This window comes from Haematobia irritans, chromosome 1, assembly GCF_050003625.1.
Source record: "Haematobia irritans isolate KBUSLIRL chromosome 1, ASM5000362v1, whole genome shotgun sequence".
Lineage (NCBI taxonomy): Eukaryota > Metazoa > Arthropoda > Insecta > Diptera > Muscidae > Haematobia > Haematobia irritans.
In genome coordinates, this window is record NC_134397.1 from 172,896,186 (window position 1) to 172,916,792 (window position 20,607).

The window sequence follows — 20,607 nt, forward strand, 5'->3', positions numbered from 1 at the left end:
TAAAATAAAATATATATTTGGCAAATCAAAAAAGCTGTTTTAAACAATAATTTTTAACAAATAATCAATTACATAAAAAATACTCCATAAATAAATGTTGTAAACAAATTTAATGTTTTGTTTGCTCTATGAAGCAAAATTTCTTTGTGCTGCAGCTATCCCTGTTTGTGTTGTACATTTTTTTAAAAGCTTTTAAACCGGTATACGATCACGTAAATATGACATAATGGCCTCTGTACCCCTTTCTAGTGTTTGATGGCGTGGTAGTTTAAATGGATTTCCAATTATCTCCAAAGTTCTGCAAAGAGTTTTTTCTAATAGTAGAAGTTTACCAACTTGTGATATAAATCGATAATACTTACGTTATATTTTTTAAATTTCCCAATATTGGTGGTACATGATCGATGTCATTGTTACGCAAATCTACTGTGGCCAAACGTTTTAAGGCTCCGAGACCCTCGTTGCTTGCATCAATAGATTTTATGTGATTGTCGCGAGCCAAAAGAATTTCGAGACCCTTTAATTCATATATACACTTTGGCAATTGTTCAAATCTAAAAAAAGAGATAAAAAGGACAAAATTTTTTGTTCGGTATTAAAGAAATATTGCTGCAAGATGCCAATGGCGACATTCTCTATGAGTCTACTGTAAGATTGAAAAGACTAGGACAAACGAAGTGAACAATGGTGAAATCTAACTTTTGGACAATGAACCACTCAAGATGAATAAATACCTCTATAAAACTACTAGACTAGACAATGGTCGGTAATATGGGTGATGGAGGAAAACCAATAAATGATACAATAAAACTTTTAATGAAAAGTCATTTCCCTATAAACGGGACAGGAAAACTATCCATCGGCCGTTTTCTCGTATGCTTGTTTCACGTCGATTACATGGTGATGACAGATTTCTTTTATGCCGAGTGATAGATTCCATTTGTCGATGAATTGAAGAAAAATCGGTCTCTCATGACGACAAAAAAGTGCTATTTCATCCATTCCATTGTATTCTCCTGATTTTATTTTTTTTTCGAAATTTAAAAAGCCACTCCCTGTACAGTCGAAACAGATCGTCGTCGCCTAGGAGTCCTGCTTGGCGACTAGTTAATAATCACTAAAATGACCGGTACAAAATGCTAATAGCTTGATAAAATGGGTAAATTGGCACAAAAAAAAACAAACACCATACTCGCTTGATATTAAAATCTTACATTTAGTGAAATACAATTATCACAATAACCTATAGTTCAACACAGTTTAAAAGTTGTTTCATTCCTCGAGAGATACGGATGCAACAGATTCCTAAGAATTTTTCCGAGACTGGGTCATGAGGACCTGTCTATGGGGGCAGTGTTGCCAGGGGAAAATTTCGGTTTAACTTTTAAGGACAAAAAAGTCCCCTTCTTTCCCCTACATTCCCAAAAAATTTCCCCAAAAATATTTTTCGTTAATTTGTATTACCAACACGGTTGACGCAGTTGGTAGAATTCTACCAAAAATAGTATATTTTTTTCTGTTTGGTAGATTGGTAGAATTCTTGATGTTTTGGTAGATCAAATTTCTATAGAAACAAAATTTTGGAAAAAGTTTATATAAAAATAAATTAAACAAAAAAAAAAGTCTCCAAAAATTTTTTTGAAAAATTTTTCTACAGAAATAAAATTTTGAGAAAACATTCTATAGAAATAACATTTTAAGAAAATTTTCTATAGAAATACAATTTTGAAAAAAATTCTATAGAAATAAAATTTTGCGAAAATTTTCTATAGAAATAACATTTTGAAAAAATTTCTATAGAAGTAAACTTTTGAAAAAATTTTCTATAGAAATAAAATTTTGCGAAAATTTTCTATAGAAATAAAATTTTGCGAAAATTTTCTATTGAAATAAAATTTTGCGAAAATTTTCTATAGAAATAAAATTTTGCGAAAATTTTCTATAGAAGTAAAATTTTGAAAAAATTTTCTATAGAAATAAAATTTAAAAAAAAATTTCTATAGAAATAAAATTTTGAAAAAAAAATTTCTATTGAAATACAATTTTGAAAAAAATTTCTATAGATATAAAATTTTGAAAAAAGATTCTATAGATATAAAATTTTGAAAAAAATTTCTATAGATATAAAATTTTGAAAAAATTTTCTATAGAAATAAAATTTTGAAAAAATTTTCTATAGAAACAAAATTTTGACAAAATTTTCTATAGAAACAAAATTTTGACAAAATTTTCTAGAGAAATAAAATTATTAAAAATTTTCTACGGAAATAAATTTTGAAAAAAATTTCTATAGAAATAAAATGTTGACAAAATTTCCCTTAGAAATAAAATGTTGAGAAAATTTTCTATAGAAATGAATTTTCGACAAAATTTTCTATAGAAACAAAATTTAGACAAAAATTTTCTACAGGAATAAAATTTTGACAAAATTATCTATGGGAATAAAATTTTGACAACATTTTCTATAGAAATGAAACTTCGACGAAATTTTCTATAGAAATGAAATTTCGACGAAATTTTCTATAGAAATGAAATTTCGACGAAATTTTCTATAGAAATGAAATTTCGACAGAATTTTCTATAGAAATGAAATTTCGACGAAATTTTTTATAGAAATGAAATTTTGACAGAATTTTCTAGAGAAATAACATTTTGACAAATTTTCTATAGATATAAAATTTTGAAAAAAATTTTCCTTAGCAATAAAATTTTGACAAAATTTTCTATAGAAACCAAATTTTGACAAAATTTTCTATAAAACGAAATGTTGGACAAAATTTTCTATAAAAATAAAAATTTTACAAAATCATCTACAATAAAATTTTGACAAATTGTTCCATAGAAAAATTTGATTGGTAGATTTATGGTAAGATTTTCTTCAAATTTTGATAAAGTGGTAACATTGTTAAAGATCAAGTCTTGCCGACTTCTAATTTCCTCCTCTAGAGCCACCAAAATGAAAAAATGATTAAAAATTGTGTTCAGTGAAAAAGTCCCTTCATTGTGCCCCTACGTCCCTACAATGCTCAAATATTAGAAAAAACCTACATGAAGGAAATTTTCCCTACTTCTGGCAACACTGCTATTGGGTCGTACTAAATTTAAACGAGTCCAAGGGGTTTCCTAAAGTATAAATTTATCCCGACAATGACAAATCAATGTTAAGGCCCCTTTCATATGTTTTTACCACAACCGTACATACCATGGACTAGTCCTGGACCCCTCCCGTGATTGATCCATTTCCCGTAGGACATCTATTGCTCCAAATATATTTAAATTAAAATTAAATGGGATGTATACAAAAAGGGATCGGTCTATAGTGGAGCAATATAAATATGTTCTGAAATTTGTACTTATCTGACAAATGTTGCATTTAAGCTCCCAAGCCAAGCGGAGAAATAGGCCGACAATGTCAGATCGAGCAAAAAAATATTTCAATATGTTGAAATAACCTCTTATGACGTTGATCAAATCGCAAAGGTTATAAAATATCGAAAATCGAAATACCCTGATAATAGCTCCGTTCGAGAACCCGATAATTTTTGATAATTATCACAAATTTTTACTGGATGTCGTTCGTTTACACCAAAAAGCCAGCAAAAGAGAGCCGGTGAGAGACTACATTTGGCAGTCATCAGATAGAGAAATCGCAAGTTTTTGCTAGAGATTTTTTTCCCAGTAAAATCTTGAAACCCATAGCGTACGTTTTCAGCTGGTTGTTGATAACAAACAAAGCACCAGTACAATGTACATGTTCCGCAACTATAACTACAACTAAAAAACAGGATATCTTTTTTGTTTTTAAAGTTGTAGAAGCTGAAAATTTGAATGTGCAAATAGCTGCTGGATGCCGTCCGAATATTTTTCATTAATTTTAAGCAAAGAGAGTAAAATGCAGCCTTACTCTCTTGCTAGTTTTTATTGGAAAAGTACGCGAACAGACCTAATGTGGACATACATCGATGAAACTTTGGGAAACATGAAATGAAATTGCGATTTATCAAAACTTAAATTTTTGGTCATGCTCAAATTGGACTAATTTTATTTACTATTTATTTTATTTATTTATTCAGTCATCAATACAAAGGAAGCCAATAAAGGCTTTTCATGATTTTGCAAATCTTAAAATCATCTAATTATGTACTCTTAATATCGTAAAGAACCATTTAACGTAGAAACTAATTTTTGGTGACCTTACAAATTATTAGTTCTCAGAACCTTAGGGGAAAAAAAAAAAAAAAAACAATATAAAAAAAATCAAAATACTGAATGTCAAATATTTAAATGGTGGCGACTATAAAATCAGCAAACAATTTCTGTAACCGTAAGAAGTCAACATTCGAAGTTTTGATTTTATTGCAATCCACAAAAATTGGATTATGTCTATATCAAGGTTACAGTTGTTTCATTACTTACCGATTATTTGAGATATTAAGTTCCCTTAGCGTTACCAAAACGCCAAATTCCTCAGGTAGATCTTGCAAACTGTTACAGGATAGATTAACCAAAGAGAGACGGGTAAATTGCGATATAAACGTAGGTACTTTAGTAATCAGGTTATTGGCAAAGACCAACTCAGAACAACATTGTTTCATTTCTTGCAAACTAAAAATGCAATAAAATCAATTTAATGCAAACACAATTTATCCAATTTCGCTTACCCTTCTGGCAAAGTTGTAAAACGATTTTTCGACAAATCAACAATATTAACATGCTCATCACGAGCAGATTCAAAAACTTCTTTGGGTACATCCGACAATTGCTGCATGGTTACGGTGAGACAACGAGTTTTATGGAGTTTATATCTAATTGAAGTATCAAAAATAAAACAAATACAGAATAAGCTTAATTGTTATTGAAATATTTTCTTTTAATTTTCTTACTTATCGGGGAAAATTGAATTGTCATCTTCGAAACTAAATCCCCTGCGTGGACTATTTAAGCCATCTGCTCCCATACTGCCACCTTCTGACAGAGATGATGATGAATTTGAAGTTTTAGTTGCTGCCTCTAAGCCCGCTTGACGATCACGTAATGTCTTCAATATACGTACTGTTCCACACTGCAATATGTCACGCCTAATAGATTTAATCGGATTACCCTCAACTTGAAGGCTTATTAAATGGGCCAACGAAGCCAATGAATAAGGTAAATTAGAGACGGAATTGTTAGAGATATCTAAACGTGTGAGGTTTTGTAGTAATGATATTTCATCGGGAATTTCTGTTATTTTGTTGTCACGTAAATCGAATATTTTTAAATGTGGCAATTTTGAGCATAATTTCTTGGGTATTTTCTGAAACGAAAAGAAAAAATAACAATAATAAATTTGCCACGAAACAAAGTGTTTTTTTTCTCCAAACAGTGTCGCCAGTATTTTTCTGACTCTTGTTCACAAATTGGGTACATTTCTCCAAAGTAATGTATACAAAAACAAACCTGGCCCAATTGACAATATATTACAGATTTATGCAGTGATAAAATAGCTACATAATAATAGGATTATTAAGAGAAAAATATGACAAAATCTCTAAGAATTTCATAACAATTAAGCTATAAATAATTATATAAAATTAAAAAAAAATAATCCTAATTAAATTAAAATTCCTCATAAAAATTGCCAATAAATTGTTGAAATAGGATCTGCGGTAGAAAATAAAAAAAAAAATGAGTTTGTGGCCTGTAATAAGATCTAAGATCTAGATTTTGAAACACAAAACAAGAAGATCGGTAATGGCCTTCAAAATGCTCGAGAAATGAAAAAGGGAGTTCGGTCACCATGTATTTATGCACGAATATTTACTTCTAATAATAAAGTAATAAAATTGGGTGGTAGATCAATATGAAAATGAACCATCTCCATCTCTTCTATATTTATGAGATATATGAGGGGGCAACATTCTAAAGAAATGATTTCACAATTTACAAAATTTTTTTTAGCCAATCTGAGTAAAATTATAAATTAACGAACGTTTTTAATTTTGACGATTCGCAGTGCTCGGTTTTTAATAATCTATATACGTGGGCAGTTTGGAAACTTCTTAGCCTAGCACAAAAAGCGTGGTATAAACAGAAAAAAGTTAAATGTTTTGGAAACTTCCATCTCTGTTATGAACACATGTTAAATTTTGTTTCGATCTGGCAACTCCTTCATATATAAACAGGTGTTCCAAAAAGACGCATCCGCAATTTTTGCTAGAATTGCTAGAAAAGCGTTGGACTAAAGGTATTGACGTTTCAGGAGATTATATTGAAAAATAAAAATATTTTTGAAAAACTAACTATTCTCTTTCATTGATAGGCTAAGAAGTTTCCGAACCCCCTCGTATTAAAATTCAAAGTATGTTTGTTTATTTGTTTGTATATTCCGGGTAAGCTCGAAAACGGCTACTTGAAACTTACAGAGATCGTAGGGGGCGCTCATGTGGTGAAAATAGGCTACCTCATTTTGTCAATAAAGGTTGGGGTTGGCATCTAGACAAAGATCCGCTAGTTTATTTTTCGATATTTGATCGCGGAGGGGGACCTTCCCTTTGTCCGACTTTTTAAAAGTACCGTGAATAAACTAAAATTCTCTGATTTACTTGAGATTTACAAAGAGCTTGCGGTGAGGTTATGAAATTAATATGGAGTACCTGGTGTGTTCATATTTTGGCGGGGAGGGGATACCACACCCTTGCCCGACTTTTTGGAAATTTAAACTCTTTTGTCGTACCACTTCATAAGTCGGGGAGCCCCTTTGATGTGGGTAATTATAGGGGGATAGCAAAATTGAGTGCTATTCCCAAGGGTTTTGAAACGATGGTTCATGGCATTTCTTCGATACTGGATCCATGCCAGCATGGTTTTCGTAAGGGCCTATCGACTACTACGAACTTGGTGGAATTTACTTCTCATGTTATTAATCAGTTCGTTGTTGGGAATCAGACTCATGTTATTTATACGGATTTTAGTAAGGCTTTTGTCCGGGTGAATCATAAGCTCTTTTTATATAAGCTGGCTTGGATTTCGTCGTATCTTGATTGCCGTACGCAGATTGTGTCTTTTGGTGATTCCTATTCAAGGTGCTTTGATGTCCCATCAGGTGTGCCTCAGGGTAGTCATTTGGGGCCTGTCTTATTTTTTTTTTGATTGATTGATTTATTTATTTTAAAGACCTGTACAACAAGAATAGTAGATTCTTATAATTAGAGTACAGGAAAGATTATCCGATGTTTGTATAATTACATAGAAAAAAACTTAAAAGTAGTTGGAAAAAAATAATACTAATAACATAATTTCGAAGTTAAAAAACGAAAGTTAAAGTGGCTAACAAAAAAAAGATGAAGCAAACAAAGTAAAGGAAACTTCAGAACTGATTGAATAAGAGCGTATAAGATATCAATGAAATTATAGATAATTTAAGTTAACCGACATAGGTACAATCATAAAAAAAAAAATAAATAAATAAATAAATATTACAGAAATGAAAATTTTAAAGAGATAGAGATTAACAATTAAACTATATGTTTACTATCATGATTATGAAAATATTAAAAATGGTAGAATACACAACATTCAATAAACAAATTAAAGATTCAAAGACGTTCAGGAGATAGCGAAGTGATTAAACAATTTCGCCTTAAATTTATTGGTGTCACTAACAGTTTGAATATTGATAGGTAGAGAGTTCCAAAGGCGAACGGTCGATATGAAGAATTGCCAGTCGGAAAAAGGCTGCGTTGCACTAATGGTATAATTTTCTTACCCCTACTAGAGCGAGTGAAACGATGTCTCTCAAATAAATACTCAGGTGCACCGGAGTAAACAATTTTGTGGAGAAAGAGAAGGCTCCTGATTGACATCAAACCATCAAAAGATACACCATATAATCTCCGTGCTTATTGTTAAACGGAATCCCGACTATTCAAACCGAAAATATAGCGCGTTACACTATTAAAAAGAACATTCAGTCTTCTTCGACTTGCAGAATCACAGCTAGCGAATAATTCCGTACCATACAGTAGTCCCGGTAAAATGTAAGTCTTAGCTAAAAGACATCTGATTCCCAGGGGAGTATAAGAATGCGTCGAACAGAGTGTTCGTAGTTTCGCATAGCTTTGCCCTATGGCGTAGCAAATATGATTCGACCATGTCAGAGTATCATTAAAAATAACCCCAAGATTCTTTGCCGACTTTACAAGCGATATACTGATGTTATTGATCCTTATATCAACATTATATCGGATCGGATCCGATCTTCTCTTACCTATGATCAGAAACTTCGATTTCAATGGGTTTAAGCAAAGACCGTTAGCACTCGCCCAGGTATGAATTCTCGACAGGTCATGGTTCAACCTGCGAACACAATTATCGAGCTCGGATAAGGGACGTGAGATATACACCTGTACGTCGTCGGCATATAAATGCACCTTGGTGTATGAGACATGACGAGGAAGGTCGTTAGAATAGATAGAGAAGAGCAGTGGGCCCAAAATTGACCCCTGTGGGACACCTCTGTTAACGAACAAAGAATTTGACAATAAACTATTTACACTAACAGATTGTGAACGATGACATAAATAAGACCAAACGAGACGTGTTGCGGACGACGAAAAAATTAAATATATTTATCAATTTAGCACACAATATGTTGTGATCGACCGAATCGAAGGCCTTAGAGTGATCGAGAAGGACCAGGCAAGTAACCTCATTCCTCTCCAAGTTGAGTATTATATCCTCAGATACGTCTGCCAAGGCGGTGATGCAACTATGTTTAGGCCGGAAACCGGATTGTCTGCCAAACAACATCGAACCGTTAGAAAGATAATCAGATAACTGCCTGTGGATTATCCTCTTGAAAGCCTTGGAAAGAAAACAAAAATGGAGATTGGGCGGTATTCACCGTCACTTTTCGGTATACGGATAACCTTACTATGTTTCCATGTAGAAGGAAAAGTGCTAGTCGTTATAATTCTGTTGAAAAGACTGGTTATATAGAGCAGTAGAAGTGGTAAAAAAAATCTTCAAAAACCGCGGATCAATACCATCGTGGCCAACAGAATTCGATTTCACAGATGAGATGCTAAAAATCACATCAGCGAAATCGACACAGGAAAACTGAAATCCATCGATATTACTTCCAAAGTCCGTGATATCAACGTCGAAGTTGTAGAAGTTGTCCACTCTTGGAATGACAATTCAATTCGTCAACATCGACGTTGTCATTACAACCAAAAGTTTTCCCAATACCAATAGACCGTATAATATTCCATGCCTTTTTAGACCCTAAAGCTGACGAGAATTTGTGATAAAAGTAATCCCTTTTGGCGCGTTTTATAGCAACGTTCGCATGCTTTCTCTTCTCGCGAAAGTCGTCTTTCAAAGCAGGGATCTTAAATCGCTTCCATCTGGAGTATGCCCTGTCGCGCTCCGATTTTGTTATTTATAAACGATTTACCTCAGTCCGTGGTTAACTCTAGGATTTTGATGTATGCTGATGACGTCAAATTATTCTCCTCGTTTGATAATTCTGATCAGGTGCATTTATTACAAGGTGATTTGGATAGCTTTGATGATTGGTGTAGGGTAAATCTGATGGATTTGAACTTGAGGAAATGCAAGTTTATGCGATTCTTTAGGTCTAGGCCTATTGATGTTCGGTATAGTATACGGGGCTCGTTATTGGAAGAGGTTGATTCTTTTGTTGATCTTGGCATTGTTATGGATCGTAGGATTAATTTTAATGGTCCTATTGATTCGATGGTGAGTAAGGCGTATGGGGTCCTACGGTTCATAAAGCGTTGGGAGAAGGAGTTTTCGGACCCTTATGTTACAAAGAGCCTTTTTACTGCCCTTGTTAGATCCATTATAGAGTATGGTTCTATCGTGTGGGATCCTCTGTATGAAGTTTACATTGATAGAATAGAATCGGTTCAGAAGCAGTTCTTGTTGTTCGCTTTGAGACATCTTCATTGGAACAGTGACTTTGTTCTTCCTTCATACACTTCTAGATTGAGGCTGATTAATTTGCCTACTCTTAGGAGCCGACTGACGATGTTGAGCTCCATGATGATGTATAGGTTAGTTAGTGGGGATATTCCATCTTTACAAAAATATGGCTAAATTTAACCTTCTCCGATCTACTCTACGTGGGAGGAGGTGATTAAATTAATACAGGGTATATTATTTTTCGATATCTGGTTTGGGGAAGGGGAATAGTGAAATAAACATTGTCGATTTAGTTGGAATTTATATAGAATTCAAATCTTTTCGAATTTGTTTTTAGCTCGAAGTATATGGGTGACCAAGTTAACGCAAAATGTTCCAAAAAGTATGCTTCGGAAAGCGCAGCGAAGAAATAAAAAGAGTTTCAACCTGATTTATTGTACTGAACCGATTTTGAAAAATTCTCCACCAAATCCTGATGTCCCCAAATCAAAAAATTTCATCCTATAAAAAATTCCCCAATTTAGGGGGAAATCCTCAATACTGGCAACACTGTCCCCCAAGATATTACTTACCTCAATGAAATTATTGGAAACATGCAACTCCTGCAAATCACAACCATCAAAATCGGGTAGCTCACGTATATCATTGTGCTGAGCATATAAGCATTGAAGCTTACGCAAACTGCCCATGTCTTCGGGCAATGCCACCAAATCATTATGCATTAAATCCAATTTTTGTAGACCTAACCCAGAAATTAAGAGAAAAGATATGCGTTTGATTAGTTCTTTTAGTTTTCATTCAATGATCTGCGTTTAAGGGAATGAAACTTACAACGTATATTCACCAAATCGGGTGGCAATTCTTTGATATGGTTATAAGCGAATAAAAGCGTTGTTAGACGCACCAAAAAACCAATACCACCAGGTAAAGAGTTTAGTTCGTTATTTGATACATCCTTTTTTTGTTGATTGGATATGGGAGGATATTTATGTTTTATAATTTATGGGAGTAAATATTTATTTTATATACATATACGATATAATTGTTATAAAGATGTATTATGAGGAAGCAATGGTTTGTTTGAGTTGCGGTCGAAAAAATTGAATTAATATTTTTTTTTCTTAAATTAAATTATATTATTTTTTAACAATATTAAAATTATCACATAATTAGAAAGAGGCAAATAATATTTTGTTAATGTCGGACAGATATTAAATTTTTGCGATTGATATAATTTCAATTAAAAATCAACCTATTGTAATATTTGCTTCAATTAATTTCTGTATTACATATAAAGAATGTTTTATTCTGTGTGCTACACAGAAAACCTCAATAAATCACAGACTTTTACTGTTAATTTAATTTTTAAAGAATTCAATCAATGGCTTTAAATATTCTGATTCAATCACGAAATTAATTGATCCAATTAATTTTTTAATTGAAATGTCTTCAATCACATAATTGATATTATCAATTAAAAAATTAATTGTAGGTCAATTAAAAAATTAATTGGTACAATTAAAAAATTAATTGATACTATTAATTTTTGTGATTGATTTTTGTTTCAATTAAAAAATTGTTGAATCAATTAAATGTTTAACTGAATATTTTTTAAAACTCAATAAAAATTTAGTTGGAAATATTTTCGTGAAATTTTTTTCTGTGTTTTATAGATTTAATCGATTCAATTAATTAATGACTTTTATTGTTGTTTTGGCTAAGAATGTAATTAAAAAAAAAATAACTTGAAATTTCTAGTTCGAATTCGAATATAAAAATAAATATTTTGTTTTTAGAATTTATAGTGAAAGAAATTAATATGTTAATAAAAATCTTAATTGAATTTGAAAAAATCTTCAAAACAAAAAATATATTATTTTTTTGTTTAAACAAAACCAACTAATAATGTTAAATGATTTTATTGAATCGATTAATTGTTCAATTATTATTGGAGATTGATGTTATATTTTCGTGACTCATGTAATTTCAATTAAACAATGAATTTAATATTTGCTTCAATTAAGTTTGTGATTGCATCAATTTCAATCACGAACTTAATTGTTGCAAATATGTTTTAATTGAAATCACCAATCACTGATAACAAATTAATTGATACAATTCAAAATTTAATTGATTAAATTACTTAACGCTATTGATTTTTATTTTGACTAAAGATTGAATTGGATAGAAGAATTTTTAATGGAATAGTTTTTCGAACTTAAATACACAGAAAAAATTGCACAAAAAATTTTCCAATTAAAGTTTTAATTGAGCCCTGAAAAATTTTAAATTAAAAATTTAATTGATTCAACAATTTTTTTAATTGAAACAAAAATCAGTCAGAAAAATTAATAGTATCAATTTTTTCAATTGGATCAATCAATTTTTTAATTGATACTATCTCTGTGATTGAAGACATTTCAATTAAAAAATAAATTGGATCAATTACCAATTTCGTGATTGAATCAGAATTTTTTTTTGTGTAACCAATTTTTATTAAAAAATAAAAATAAATTAAAATGCTTGGAATTTATATTGAATAGTTGTTCTTTGTATATGTTATCACAAACTACTTAAAATTATGATTTGTACAATATTATTTTTCAAATTTGTTACTTTGTTCGTTAGCATTTTCACTGATATCTTACCAAAACTTCCAACATATGCAAATCACTGATGTCTGGATTAAGTTCTTCAAATTGATTATGTGACAAATTCAGGTAACGCAAGTCGGGCAAAGTGAAGAATTCTCTAGGCAATTCTTTTAATCGATTTCGGCTTAAGTTGATCCTCAGAAGCTTTTCAAGTTTTCCAATTTCTTTAGGTAGTGAGGTTAAGGCATTGTCATGAAGCTGAAATGGATATCAGTTAAATTACTATTAGTACGAAGTTTTATCATGGCAGAATGAAAAAAAAATTCATGAAATAGACCTAGATCAATATAACATTGTGTTCAAGATGCAAAGAAAAAATAATAAAAAATAAATTTTAATGCCAATTGTATTAATTGAGCATAGGTTATCTTAATAAAAAGGCAAAGGCACTGTTTCTTTTTTTAATTAGTGTGAATATTTCTCCATATAACATACGCTCATAGAAAAAAGTCTGCCGAAATCAGCAGTGAATTCGTAAAATTTTTAGGTTAACAGGTTGGTTGATAAGTCCCCGGTCTTACACATAGATGGCGTCGCTAGTATTAAATGCGTGTTATTTTTATATAGTACCAACCTTCAAATGATTCGTGTCAAAATTTGACGTCTGTAAGTCAATTAGTTTGTGAGATAGAGCGTCTTTTGTGAAGCAACTTTTGTTATTGTGAAAAAAAATGGAAAAAAAAGGAATTTCGTGTATTGATAAAATACTGTTTTCTGAAGGGAAAAAATACGGTGGAAGCAAAAACTTGGCTTCATAATGAGTTTCCGGACTCTGCCCCAGGGAAATCAATAATAATTGATTGGTATGCAAAATTCAAGCGTGGTGAAATGAGCACGGAGGACGGTGAACGCAGTGGACGCCCGAAAGAGGTGGTTACCGACGAAAACATCAAAAAATCCACAAAATGATTTTGAATGACCGTAAAATGAATTTGATCGAGATAGCAGAGGCCTTAAAGATATCAAAGGAACGTGTTGGTCATATCATTCATCAATATTTGGATATGCGGAAGCTCTGTGCAAAATGGGTGCCGCGCGAGCTCACATTTGACCAAAAACAACAACGTGTTGATGATTCTGAGCGGTGTTTGCAGCTGTTAACTCGTAATACACCCGAGTTTTTCCGTCGATATGTGACAATGGATGAAACATGGCTTCATCACTACACTCCTGAGTCCAATCGACAGTCGGCTGAGTGGACAGCGACCGGTGAACCGTCTCCGAAGCGTGGAAAGACTCAAAAGTCCGCTGGCAAAGTAATGGCCTCTGTTTTTGGGATGCGCATGGAATAATTTTTATCGATTATCTTGAGAAGGGAAAAACCATCAACAGTGACTATTAAATGGCGTTATTGGAGCGTTTGAATGTCGAAATCGCGGCAAAACGGTCCCATATGAAGAAGAAAAAAGTGTCGTTCCACCAAGACAACGCACCGTGCCACTAGTCATTGAGAACGATGGCAAAAATTCATGAATTGGGCTTCGAATTGCTTCCCCACCCACCGTATTCTCCAGATCTGGCCCCAGCGACTTTTTCTTGTTCTCAGACCTCAAAAGGATGCTCGCAGGGAAAAAAATTTGGCTGCAATGAAAAGGTGATCGCCGAAACTGAGGCCTATTTTGAGGAAAAACCGAAGGAGTACTACCAAAATGGTATCAACAAATTGGAAGGTCGTTATAATCGTTGTATCGCTCTTGAAGGGAACTATGTTGAATAATAAAAACGAATTTTGACAAAAAAATGTGTTTTTCTTTGTTAGACCGGGGACTTATCAGCCAACCTGTTAAAATATCACCCGAAAGATTTTCAAGAATAAATAGGCAATCAGCAAACACTTTTTATGCACTTATACCTTAATTTATGGAATTTTCAGATGTTTGCCCATATAAGCTCATGATTATTATAATAGCTAAACTAAAATGGTTTTTATTATGCTAATTTTGGCCAGTTTTTTATTTCTTCCGAAAAAGTATAAAAAATGGGTTTTATTATAATCGAGTTTAAAAAATATCAGACAATATTCGCTATTTAAGCAAACCGCTTTGGCTTTTGTTTAGTAGATTTTTCTGCTGTGTCCCATAATATGTTCACTGTACCACGGATCAGCGAAACTATAATAAAATATGTTTTAATGTAATAGAGTTTAAGAACTACTACACAATGTTTGCTATTGTAGCAAAAAGAGACTGATTTTGGATCAATTATATGTACAAATTAGAGAAAAACGTCCTGGCTTACAACACAAAAAAATAATTTTTCATCAAGACAACGCACCAGCGCACAAGAGTGTTTTAACACTGGCTAAAATCAGCGTTGGACTAAGTGTATTGAAGCGTTGGACTAAGTGTATTGAAGTTTCAGGAGATTATATTGAAAAATAAAAATATTCTTGAAAAACTAACTTTTCTCTTTCAGTGATAGGCTAAGAAGTTTCCGAACCGCCCTCGTAATTCTCACCTTTATACGGTTTTTGAGAAATTTCAAAAAAAACTTTGAACTTGTTTCCTGTAAAATTCACTTTTTGGACTTAGCGTACTTTGGAATGGAAACATCGAAATGAAACTTCATACTCACGTACGAACAGCGTTTAAAGTCTCACTCACAAATCACGACAATTTTCTTGAATGTTACAACTCTTGTGATTCACGAGAGTTGTTTCTTGATTCTCGTGATTTACGAAAATTATAGTAATTCATAAAATTTCTCGTGACCCGAAAATTCTGGTGACTCACAACAATATTCGTGATCCAAGAAAATGTTCGTTACACGATAATTCGCATGACTCGCATGACTACCCATGAGTAAGGAACATTTCAATAACTCACGACGGAACCATTAGGAAACTAGCAAAATTAAAATATGGTTCGTCAGCGAACCATCAAGCTATGGACGCTATTGAAATCATTAGTGTGAGCATGAATTTAATCGTGGACGTAAAATTGTTCGTGGGTGTGACTTTTTTTATCGAGAACATGCATTTTATCGTGAGCCTGTATTTAATCGTGAGTGTGAATTTTATCGCGAGTGTGAATTTATTTTTATTGATTTTTTCGTTAGCGTAATTTCGAAGAAATTTTACTCACGTGTATTCATGACCAGAATTTCACTCACGCTCATGCACGACATAGGTTTTCTTTTCTTTCACTCGTGAATCATGTGTGTCACAAAAATTTCGTGTTACGCGCCCCCTCTAGTCGAGAAGTCAATGGTTTCAAATTTGAACGACAAATCACATGACTCGCTGCATCTACACATGTTAGTACCTCATGAAGGAACGATTATCATACTAACAAAATTAAAATATTGTTCATCAGCGAACCCTTAAACAATGGAAGCCACGAAAATCTTAATTGTTAGCATACATTTAATCGTGGACGTGAAAATGTTCGTGAGTGTGATTTTCTTATCGTGAACGTTAATTTTATCGTAAACATGAATTTGATCGTAAACGTGAATTTTATCGTGGGCCTGTATTTAATCGTGAGTTTGAATTTTATCACGAGTGTGAATTTAATCGTGAACGTGATTTTTTCGTTAGCGTAATGTCGAAGAAAGTTTACACACGCGTATTCATGTCCAGAATTTCACTCACGCTCATGCACGACATAGGTTTTATATTTCTTTCACTCGTGAATCATGTGTGTCACAAAAATTTCGTGTTACGCGCCCCCCTCTAGTCGATAAGTCAATGGTTCCAAATTTGAACGACAAACCACATGACTCGCTACATCTATCACGCAAAAAAAAATTTTCTTATTCAATCACGAAATTAATTGATCCAATTATTTTTTAATTGAAATGTCTTCAATCACAGAAATTATAGTATCAATTAAAAAATTAATTGAAGGTCAATTAAAGAATTAATTGATCCAATTAAAAAATTAATTGATACTATTAATTCAATTAAATTTTTAATTGAATATTTTTTCAAACCCAATTAAAATTTTAATCGGAAAATGTTTCGTGAAATTTTTTTCTGTGTACACATGAGTAAGGAACATTTTAGTAACTCACGACGGAACCATTATCATACTAGCAAAATTAAAATATTGTTCATCAGCGAACCCTTGAACAATGGAAGCCTTTAAATCTTAATTGTTAGCATGAATTTAATCGTGGACGTGAAAATGTTCGTGAGTGTGATTTTTTTATCGTTAACGTTAATATTATCGTAAACGTGAATTTTATCGTGAGTGTGAATTTAATCGTGAGTGTAAATTTAATCGTGAACGTGATTTTTTTCGTGAGCGAAGAAATTTTCTCACACATATTCACAAACAGAATTTGATTTTCACCCACGCACGACATATTTTTGTTTAGTCCCATTTATATTTCATTCACTCATATGATTCACGCGTGAATCACGTTTGTCACAAAAATTTCGTGTTACGCGGACACCTCTAGTCGAGAAGTCAAAGGTTCGAAATTTTGAATAATTTAAAAGGTCGAAAAGTCGATTTTTTTATCCTGATTACAATTCTATACTGTACAGGTCAATTGAAAACTATCATGCCTGACGCATAGATAGTCTTATTGGAATTGAAACTACGGACAAAGAAATTTGTTAGTAGAAACAGGGAAATCAGTTTTTCAGTTTTTCTGAATCAATATATCCAAAAGGGAAGAGCTGGAAATTCTGTGCAATATCCGTCTTTGCGATCGTATAGGAGGACTAAACTAAAGATTATAGAAGAGGAAGATTGGCTACTGAGCACATCAAACCATTTACCACATTAGTTTAATACTCGAACCAAACCCGTATACGACAAGTATTGACATAGCATTAAAATGCAAATAAAAAGAAATTAAGAGCACGAAATAAATTTCCATAAAGGGGAAAATGTAATTTTTTTTGTTGTTGCCTAAAATTTTACATTGTTTCATTAAGAAATTTACATTTTTCATTTAAAAAATAAAAACTAAAAACAACTAAAAGATTACAAACATGTATTAAACTAATCTGGTAAATGCAACATTTGGTATGACGCAAGCCAATCTCCCATCTTCCTCAAATCTATAATCTTCGGTCTATCTTTCACATATTCACAATCTATCTTTCACATACTCACAATGAATTTTTATTTTGGACCAACAATGAAATTTTAATTTGAACCAAAATTCGTACCAGCGGACATTTTTTCCAAATTAAATTAACATCAATTAAAAGTTAACATTTTTACAAAAATTTACTTTGATAGAAAATTTTCTCAAATTTTTTGTTTTTAAATGTTTACCAAAATTTTGTTTCTATAGGAAATTTTGTCACAATTTTATTTCTATAGGAAATGTCGTCAAAAGTTTATTTCGATAGAATATGTCGTCAAAAATTGATTTCTATAGAAAATTTTGACAAAATTTTATTTCTGTAGAAAATTTTGTCAAAATTTTATTTATTAAGAAAATTTTGCCAAAATCTTTAGGAAATTTTGTCAAAATGTTGTTTCTATAGAAAATTTTGTCACAATTTTATTTCTATAGAAAATGTCATCAAAAATTGATTTCTATGGAATATGTCGTCAAAAATTGATTTCTATAGAAAATTTTGACAAAAATTTATTTCTGTAGAATATTTTGTCAAAATGTTATTTATAAAGAAAATTTTGTCAAAATTTTATTTCTTTAGGAAATTTTGTCAAAATTTTGTTTCTATAGAAAATTTTGTCTCAATTTTATTTCTATAGAAAATGTCGTCAAAATTTTATTTCTATAGAATATGTTATGTCGTCAAAAATTGATTTCTATAGAAAATTTTAACAAAATTTTATTTCTTTAGAAAATTTGTCACACTTTTATTTCTATAGATAGTTATCGGAAAATTCTATTTCTATATAAAATTTTTACAAAATTTTCTTTGTATATAAAATTTTTACATAATTTTGTATCAAAATAAAATTTTTTTAAAGTTTATTTCGATACAAAATTTTGGCAAAATTTTATTTCTATAGAAAATTTTGAAAAAATTACCGATATGACAAAAATGGACCTAAATTAGCCAAATTCCATTTGATCCGACCATCGGATCGGACCAAAATGGCAACCCTGATGTCTATATTTTTCCATTTCGCACTGAGAGAGAATCCCAAACAATATCTGTTTTTATCATCGGATTACCGGAGGAATTAAACTATATATCTTTCAAAAATAAATCTGAATGTCAACATTTGTTTTTGATTTTGCATTTTTTCTTTTCTATCTCTTATCGTTTGGCCAATTTCGAAGGAGAATTATTTTTAATTTTTTTTTTTTTGGTTTTTGTATATAACTCATTTTCCAAATATTGGTGGCATAGAAAGTCATATATGAATATTCAAATATTGATTTATTTTCCTTTAAGGTTAAAGTGGCAGCCCGATTTATTTTCAGACTCAAACTATTCAGTCCATAAATTTTCCCTTACATTTAAATTATTGCAATAATTCGACTTACCGTTAATGTTGTTAAAGAACAAAGATTTTCAATTTTTGGAGATAGTTGTATGAGTTGATTTGAACTTAAATCTAAATTATTTAATGGCAATTGATTCCACCAAGCATCTTCTTCTTTGGCTACCAAAGATTCTAAGGTCACCTCGACATCCTTGTCCCCGGCATTAATATCGTAAACTTTATCAGGTACTGCAAAGAGAGAAACATGTTTCATTTTTTTTAGAAAAAAATTATTAATATAAATAAAAATAATATTTTTCATCAATCAAATAATTTATGCTTTTTGATTAAATATTTTATATGCACCATTTTTGTCTGTTGACTCCAAGGAAGGTAACTCAATTTCATCTTTACTATCATCACTTTCAATTTCACTAGTCGTCGAGGTGGTGGCAGCCATATGAATTTCCCGTATATGATAATAACGCCGTCGTGGATATGGACGACACATACAAAAAGATGTGAGTCCTTTGGGTTTATTTCTAATCGAAGCAATTTTGAAGGATTTTTTTTCTCAATATGGATATATATGAAAAATATTATAGAATTTGTAGATTGACTACTTTGAAAGATGAGCTGATACTACTGATATTTTCTTTAAGGTTTCATGGTTTTACTGCTAGAGACAAATTAAAATATTTCCCTATCTTACACATTGAGGCTGATGTGTTGTTAAGTCGTTTAACCAGGCATGAAATTTATTTTACTAAATATGGTGGTCGGTCGTTTAGCGTTATTTTGTCTCGATTACTGCAGTTTGTAAGTCATTATGTTTCTTACTTGGTCGCATTACAGTTTTGGTACTGTCAAAGTGTCTGTATATCTGTGCTATGGTAGGTATCGAATGACATTGACGTATGTTCGTCGAGTTCACTGTCAAGTTGTTTTACAATTTTACAAGTCTTGGTCACGGTAGCTGGAATTAGCGCTTTTCAAAAAAAAGTGCATATATTTCGATCTCAATATGGTTGTTCATCACCTCTTTGTTAATACCTCACCTGATGAATGTGTGATTTTACACATTGAGTTGATGTCACTTAACCACAAACATTTTGTATCGGAGGAGAAGTAATTGAGGAAATCCATGCATATTTTATAGTAGAATTGAAATTCAATACATGTAGGATTGAGTTTTAATTAGAAAAAACTTAGAATGTAGGAAATAAAACAAATTTCTTAAAATATAGCAAAGATGATTTCCAATTTTTTCCTTTCTAAATTGCAATTGTGAATGTCCGAAAATATCAAATCATGATATCGAATTTACATGCCATTGGTGTAAAAGAACATTATTTGGACCAATGTCTATAAGCATAAAGAATAATAGATATTATGTTGGTACTTTGATCTTAAGAGAATGGCATAATTAAGGAACGGCATAAGCCTTCAGGGCAAGCTTGGATCTATTATTTCTTAAAGTTTTATTATAACCAACATATCTATGGACATATCTATCGATATATACAGACATTAATTTGATCACTGGAAAGTAGGTATGTCTGTACATGTACTTGATGTTAACATATTTGTGGTATAACAAAAATAAAGTGGTAGATAGCTGATGGCTGCTTGATAGCTGATTGTGGTATTAGGCCATG

The 20,607-nt window shown here is 31.5% G+C and overlaps 1 protein-coding gene across 5 annotated transcripts in view; it reads right to left on the bottom strand.

The window, feature by feature from the left end:
- Positions 1 to 20,607, bottom strand: part of f-cup (leucine rich repeat containing flyers-cup) — a 41,992-nt gene continuing 21,385 nt past the window's right edge. For 4 of the 5 annotated variants that reach the window (XM_075292131.1, XM_075292133.1, XM_075292132.1 and 1 more), the window contains 9 exons: positions 19,011 to 19,198; positions 12,579 to 12,782; positions 10,762 to 10,885; positions 10,503 to 10,672; positions 4,884 to 5,296; positions 4,662 to 4,805; positions 4,417 to 4,605; positions 363 to 554; positions 1 to 298 (listed from right to left, as the gene is read on the bottom strand). In XM_075292131.1, the coding sequence (XP_075148246.1) occupies positions 193 to 298; positions 363 to 554; positions 4,417 to 4,605; positions 4,662 to 4,805; positions 4,884 to 5,296; positions 10,503 to 10,672; positions 10,762 to 10,885; positions 12,579 to 12,782; positions 19,011 to 19,198 (1,730 nt within the window). In that variant the 3' untranslated portion in view covers positions 1 to 192. Of the gene's footprint in view, positions 299 to 362; positions 555 to 4,416; positions 4,606 to 4,661; positions 4,806 to 4,883; positions 5,297 to 10,502; positions 10,673 to 10,761; positions 10,886 to 12,578; positions 12,783 to 19,010; positions 19,199 to 19,315; positions 19,600 to 20,607 lie in introns of those variants that run through there. The other variant, XM_075292135.1, reaches the window with a different exon arrangement.